The sequence below is a fragment of the Oreochromis aureus genome, linkage group 9 (genome assembly GCF_013358895.1).
Source record: "Oreochromis aureus strain Israel breed Guangdong linkage group 9, ZZ_aureus, whole genome shotgun sequence".
NCBI classification, from domain to species: Eukaryota; Metazoa; Chordata; class Actinopteri; order Cichliformes; family Cichlidae; genus Oreochromis; species Oreochromis aureus.
The window spans coordinates 35,892,424-35,900,278 of NC_052950.1; the positions used below are offsets into that span (position 1 = coordinate 35,892,424).

A 7,855-nucleotide genomic window follows, 5' to 3' on the forward strand; every position below is an offset into this window, starting at 1 on the left:
GCCTGTGCAGCAGCAGCAGAAGCAGTAAAGAAGTCAGCAGATATCATTCTCGCCACCCGTTAATAGTTAAGGTCCCGCACGCAGTGACCTCAATTCTATTACAAGCAAACTTATCATATTTGACACATGCCAGACAGCTGTCGTATGTAGGAATATTGTTGTCACAGTCACACATCAATATAGAGAAATGTGGTCAGCTAAATCCAAGCACCCTGCTACCTGTAGAAACAGATGGTGACACACACAGCTGCTTACACACACTCGATGAGGAAACAAAACCAAGGGCAGATATATACAGTTCACCACAAACAACCTTTGCAGATATTTTTGTTGATGGCTCTGCCAGCAAAGACAGCACTGGGAAAAACTGTGTGGGTTATGCAGTAACCACAGTCGACACTGTCATAGAGGCAAGGCCTCTCACATCTGCAAATTCGCACAAAGTGCAGAATTAACAGCAGTTATTCGTGCTTATGAATTGCATAAAGATAAAGATGTCAATATACACACAGACAGTCAATATGTCTTTGCTGCAGTTCACCATTTCGCAAAAATATGGCAAAACAGAGGTATGATAACCTCTACAGGAGCACCAGTCCAACATGGCAGTCTCCTTAAAAAGCTACTACAGGTAATCACATTACCTAGAAACTAGCACTATGCAAATGTGCTGCCCATCAAACAGATGACTCTTACATCACTAAGGGTAATAACTTTGCAGACAACGCAGCAAAGGAGGCTGCACAACAAAAACAAATGTTTTTACTTTAACCTCATGCTCTCTGATACCACTAGAGGTCCTCAAAGACGCAACAAAAGGCGGCTCCACAAAATGAAAAATCCTCGTGGTTAAAAGATGGCGCAATTCTAAAAGATGATATCATGACATGTAATGGGAAACCTATTCTACCTAAATCCCTACATAAAACAGCAGCATTAGTGACACATGGGAATACACACGTGTCGCCGCATCAATGGTAGATATTCTTTCTAAACAATTCTACTCGAAAAACTTTGAAAACTCAGCTAAAGCATATATTAGAACATGCATGATATGCCAAAACATAATGCACAGGGAAATTTAAGGCCAAAGAGAGGCCAATTCCCAACACCGCCACATCCGTTTCACACAATACACATAGATTTCATCCAATTACATAAGCACCAACAAGTAGAATATGCACTAGTAATCATAGACGTATTCTCAAGGTGGCCAGAAATCTACCCGGTAAAGAAAAATGATGCAATCTCAGTAGCAAAATGTTTGTGTAATCATTTTATTCCAACCTATGGAATACCAAGCCTAATAAGATCTGACAATGGCACACATTTTGTAAATGAGGTAATATCAAAAGTCTCTGAAGCACTGGGCTTCAGTATAAAGCATCACTGTTCATACCACCCACAGAGTGCAGGATTGGTTGAAAGAACAAACGGCACTATAAAACAAAGACTAAGGAAATGCATGGCGGAAACGGGTCGCCCCCCTGGCCTGAATGTGTGGGTCTAGTAAAAATGTGGATGAGACTGACACAAGGCTCACAGAAACTGACACCCTTTGAAATAGTACACGGGCGACCCTTTCCTCTACCCATTACAAGTGAACCGATAGACAAATCCATAAGAGAAACAACACTAGCAGAATGGATGACAAAACTGTTAGAAAACAAAGAAATAGTTTTGAACAATCAACTGCCAGATGATTCTCTTCCAGTCTCTTCCAGGTTGAAACCAGGAGATTGGATCCTGATAAAAGTGCTCCAGAGGAAAAACTGGAGCTCCCGAGGTGGGAAGGACCCTACCAAGTCCTCCTGGCCACACCAACAGCCTGCAAAATTGCTGAACGACCTTCCTGGATTCATCAGAGCCACTGTAAAAAGTGAGTGACAGCCCATAAACACTGAGACGCCAGCACCCCTGCCTGTTAGTGATCTGGGAGGTGGAGAGAGGGCTGTTTGGGTAAATCCCGCCTTGTTCTTCTCGCCCCTAGTCTACTCACTCACAGGACCAGGTGTGTTCGGTCATCATGAAGACCATACTCGTTCTAATGGCCAGTGTCACAATTCTGTTGGGACTGCTGTTACTGATTCCACAAGAAGAACGACAGCACCACCTGGAGACAAGACTGACACATGACACAATGCATCCAGACGACATGACGCAAGATCACAACCACCCATGGATGAACAATGCCTGGTACCGTTATGTGTACAACTCCACAAGAGACAAAACTGTTACATCTGTTCACACATGCCTCTCACTGCAAAACACTTGACCCTGTACGGCACACCCGCACCACTAAATGAAGGACTGTGCATATATGGGAAAGCTGCCCGCGGACACATAATAACCAAACAATGAGAAAATTGGAGAAGTGGATATGTCTGGGAGACCCTAACGTCCAGAACATCAACGTGACCGCAACCGTGGGACAAGAAGACCCGACCTATCTGATGGACCTATGCACTAATATCACCAACACGTCAGAGCCTAACAGGTACACGTACGCCTGTGAGGACAAACACTGGGTGAATATGTCACTCAGCACCCCAAACATCACTGTGCTGGCTGTGGTGACCACGTACACTTTTCCCTTATGTGTCATGTTTGTCAACATCACCAAAGGAGCAACTCACTACAGCCTATCTGGCACATGCCAATACACCCTGACAGTACCAACTCGTACGAAGAAACTCTACTGGGTCGAGGGGACCGGCTGGTGGTGTCAAGGATATGCCAAACAACCCCAAACATACCTAGCCGTGCCTGAAAACTACGAAGGACAATGTGTGCCCCTGATGCTAAGTGATCACACCTTCGTGATAACAGCAGGAGCAGCCCGTCTTGTGGACACGCCGGAGACGAACAATACAACCACACGACCCAATTTGGGGCTCTGACGTCCCAAAGGAATTCAAGCTTTGGACCACAGGACAAAAGGTCGCCCATGCCCTTTTCCCAGGGGTAGGAGTCGGAAAGCACGCCCTTAGAATTGAAACTTTGAACTACCGATTTGGACTGTTCCTGAATGCATCCTGTAGAGTGAATAACGCACAGAATGAAGAAATCGACGCCTTGCGCCTTAGTACAATGCAACACCGTGTGGCGTTAGACATGATTTTGGCCGAGAAAGGCGGCCTTTGTGTGTTGTTCAATACAACCTGCTGCACCTACATCCCTAATAATGTGCATTCCACCGACATGTCTGATGCACTGAACACGCTCGTGAGCTCAGACGAGTACAGCAGCAAGATTACACACACAACACCGAGGACTGGCTCACGTGGCTGTTTAGCGGGTCATGGAAGTCATTGCTCACTAAAGGACTAACATTCGTTGGGATGCTCCTTCTGCTACTTTGCTTATTTTCCACATGTGTACTGCCTTGTATTCGGAGTATGATAAGCAAAATGTTTACTGTACGAGTGCAAGCTTACATTGCATTATCTCAAGTTGAACAAGCTCAAGAAAAGGTACAAGTTGAAGAAGATGATTTCTAAGCACTAAACTGTGTAAACCCACTAAAGTTGATCATGTACGTTTTCACAAAATGATACTCTAGTTGAAAATGCTTCTGCAAGTGACTAGTAGTTGAAGTACATAAATATATATGAACAACAGCAGGGAATGTTAAGGGATTTTGTGATTTTATGATGTTTTTCCTTTTTGATACATCTTCCTTTTAATGTTTCATTTATTCAGTTCTCCTTATATTGCTCCATTTACTCATTTACTCATATGCTCCTGTTAAGAAAGGCTTGAAAAGCACACAGTGTTCACATATCTTTATGTTTTGTCTTTGCTTCTGCTCACACACATACACATGAGCCCTGCAGTATTCGCTGACTCCTGTGAAAGTCTCTTGCAGACACCCTGGGAAACAGGACCCAAACTGGCTTCTGTTTTCCTCGAGATAGAAACTGCACACACACACACACATGTACACTGTGTCCCATACATGCCCAGATTGTCTGTTACAGCCTGATAAAACAGGGAATGCTACGATGTATAAATAAAGCTGACTACAAAGCCTCGGGGTGAGTATCACTCGATCACTCACCCGTGCGCACGTAGTTCTCTGAACAAAACTCTGACTGTTTCTGTATTCTTTCAATGTTTAAAATGTCTTGCCACTGACAGGTGCACTGACAGAGGCGAGGCTGCCGAACACTGGCGCCACCGGGCCCTCTGACCACCACCAGTAGGCAACTGGTGAAGTGTCTTGCCCAAGGACACAATGACCGAGACTGTCCAATCCGGGGCTCGAACTGGCAACCTTCCGATTACAAGGCGAACTCTTGCCAACTCTTGAGCCACGATCGATTAACAGGAACAGAGTGGAAAGAAACTATATCATTTGGATTGTCTACATTGGAAGAAACTACTTCCTTTTCTGCCTTTCATAGTCATGTGTGAAATACGGCTCTATAAATGTGTAGCAGCCCCCTGGCGTGCGTACTCACAACAATGGCTGAGCGTAAACGGAGTCATGTGTGGACGTGTTTTACCTCCACAAACGGCTGAGACGTGGTTTGCGATACATGTGGCAAAAAAATGAGGTGTTGTGGCAACACCACTAACCTCGTCAAACACCTCAGAGTAAATCATATCACAGAATATGACGAGCGTATGTTGAGGCGACCTGAAGAGGAGGAGTGGATGGGGACAGGTGCTGCTAGGGCGAGACAGACGTCTCTCATGGAGTCCTTTAGTGCTGCAGGTGGCAGCGTGTTCAAATAGCACACAACTTCAGTTGTTTAGTTGTTGTTTTTATTTCTAGATTATAATTCTGCATTATTAAGTGATAAGAACAAGTAATCTGATGTCCTGTTATCATTATGAATCTATAATTTAAGATATAATAAAAGATACAATAAATAAAATAGGTTTTTGTACAAAGTATGGCATCGGCTCAGTATCGTCGATACCACCCTGAATTTTACTTGGTATCGGATAAACATGAGCCTTCACAAAACAAACAAAACAAAACAAACAAACAAAAAAACCCCAAGAGGATTCACCACAAGGTACAAACCAGATTTCAGTCTGAAGATAAAGGTCTGGATTAAGCTTTACTTAAAGATAAAAAAAAAGAAAAGAAAAGCTGCATTAGTCCTATTTGGACAAATTAAACTAAAATCAACCTCAAACACAATGATGTGTGATACATGGGCGACACTGGATCACTCCTGGTTATTGATGTTGTAGCTGAAGCCTGAAAGACTCAATCAGATCTAGGCAAACATAACAAAATTTGCCAGATGCGTCAAATCAAAAAAAGATTTCTGTGGAGGAAGGCGTCAAGCTCACGCAGAAACTCAATCATCTGTGAACTGGCAGCTTCACCTTTCCTTCTCACAGTGTCGATAACAAAACGAGCTCTATCGCTCCTGCTTTGCATTGCGTCTGCTTCCTCCCTGTCACCATCAACCATCACCCCTTTCTCCAGGAGTTTGTCCATCAGACTGCTGAGAACAGGTCCTGATATCCTATCAATGAATGAGCTCCTTACATTTAAAAGCCTCTTATTTGGAGAAGAAATCATGGATCTCACTCTGTTGGGCAAAAGACAAACCTCTCTTTCCCAGACACAGCTGGAGCTGCTCTGGTGTGTCACACTCAGGTTAATATCTGTAATGATTGTTTTTAAAATCACCTGGAAGGTTGTGATGGAGTAGTTAGGATACTCCTCATCAAACTCTGCCTCATATGGTTGAATGTTAATCAGGTCATCGTCAGGGACAGTGGACAGACTGTAAACCTGTTTTGGATGCAGAATACATTTTGAGGGTACATCTATGTACATCTCTTCACCAACTAATTCCCTCCTCTTGTTTTTAACATCATGGACCACGATGTTCCTTGGCAACAACAATACGTTGAGAAAGGATCTGAAATTAAGTTCTTCTGGAGGTTTGTAGAAGAGCAGAACCATCGCTTGGACTGGGCCAGGGGGAGAGTCTTCATCCTTGACATTACCATAACCAGAAAACCCTGTGATGTTTATAACAACATGACTTTCTGTTATCTGATGAGGGAGGATGAACTCAATGGTCTCATCATTCACATGAGCGACCTTCAAGGACTGACCTCCAGCTGTGGAGATGAGCTCACAGTGTGGGAGATGAAGCTGACACACAGACTGCTGCTGACATTTGATGTCAAACAGGGGTCCTGCAGGCTTCTTGTGGTGTTTGTCCAGCAGCTTCCTGTTCCAAGGGACAGTCCTGTAAACCACGTCTCCTTCTCCCTTCATGACAAACACCAGGCCGGTCACACTGCACTGGTACAGACCTGCACTGGAGCACTGGAACAGGTAGGTTTCATCATCAGAATCATCAGCAGCGATGATAGGTGTAAACTCTTCAAAGCTTCTTTTTGGCTTCATGTCAGGTGAACAGGTTGCTTGTGTTAAATCCGTCCTTCGTTGTGTTGTGCTCAGTGACTGACGCCGATCCTTGTTCTGGACCATTGCGTTATATGTAATAGCACCAGTATGTTTGATTTCTTCTAGGCTTTCCTTCCCATTAACAGTCTGACTGTTTGATTGTGTGTTTATTGGTACAGCAGTCTGTCCATTAAGCATTTTCTTTTTCTTCAGCAGTGCGTCTCCTGCATCAAAGTACGGATGTTTCTGTCTGCGTTTCATCTTGTCTTGTTTGCATCTGTGAAACATTTAAAATAAACTCTTCATTACAACACTTTTCACTCTCAGCTCTTATAAAACATTTTAAAACAGCGTGATCTCAGATCTGTTTTAAAAGCGATCATGACAGAAATTAAAAACTCTGTGTGCTGCTAGTTTGTTCTCAGCATATCTAACTTTTTTAAATAAAGGAATTTGGCAAATAATAATAATAATCACAAGATTATTACTAGTTAAATGTTTTCAGTAAAAATTAAATGCATAGTATTTACACAAGTGCAATTAAGAGGTCCGTTTTCTATCTAGGCTGGAGACTAACAGTACTGTATTGCATTTCTAATTTGACCTTTTCTTATGAAAACTGACATCAGAATAAACTGGATAAACTATGTAAACTTATCTAGTTTTACATAAACTTACATGCATTAAAGACAGAAAAAAAAAGATCTCACTTACACAGTAACTTGTCCGTCGTTTTCTTATAACTGAATCTCTTAGACAGGTTGTCATGTCTTTTTATTCCAATCTGTCGTGTGACTCCTTCCTCTTTCCCGGCCGACTGTGATGTCATTTAGGGGTTTCATAAGTGGCAGCCTACCACGGTGATTAAGCGTGCAAAACTAAATAACTGCCAAAAGTGCAGAGATTTTAAAATGTGATTTTCAGCTGATGGTGTTTAAACAATGACCAGGGGTTCCAAAGCATCTTTCACGTAACAGGTGCTTATACAATATGATGGCTAAATCCACAAAAAGCAGTAAACCTTAGAATCATCCGCAGCAGGTCATCTGATCACAGTCTGTCTGCCCAGAAAATCTACTACAGCTACTACAGCCGAGTGATTCCAGCAGCTAGACTAAAACTTGGGGTTCTCCCACGAGTCCAAGCACTCAAATAATCTACAATAATGTCCCTGTAATGGACCGATGAAGGCAGCAATGTTATATTACACACTTCTCTCATAAGGGAATCTGATATAGCTTCTCTATATTTGATCATTAAAAACTGAAACTTTTTTATAAAGGACTTTATTATTAAGACTTTGTTAAAGAAGTTGCAGAGAAAGGTGTCACAATTAGGTCATAGATAAGACAGGTGCAGCTGGTAGATCAAGCCAAGTTAAAACAGACCAGAGAATATCTGAGTTTAATATTAATGTACAGCAAGAATAACAAGTGTAGTCTAAATGTTTCTAAAAATCAATGTCTA

The 7,855-nt window shown here is 42.5% G+C and overlaps 1 protein-coding gene across 1 annotated transcript; it reads right to left on the reverse strand.

Moving 5' to 3' along the window:
* Positions 1 to 4,748: 4,748 nt before the first annotated feature.
* LOC120441962 (NACHT, LRR and PYD domains-containing protein 1b allele 3-like) lies at positions 4,749 to 7,142 on the reverse strand. The gene is made up of 2 exons (XM_039617593.1): positions 7,103 to 7,142; positions 4,749 to 6,665 (listed from the first exon to the last, which is right to left on the reverse strand). The coding sequence occupies exon 2, from the start codon at positions 6,647 to 6,649 to the stop codon at positions 5,267 to 5,269; it is 1,383 nt and encodes a 460-aa protein (XP_039473527.1). The 5' UTR covers positions 6,650 to 6,665; positions 7,103 to 7,142; the 3' UTR covers positions 4,749 to 5,266.
* Positions 7,143 to 7,855: the final 713 nt, after the last annotated feature.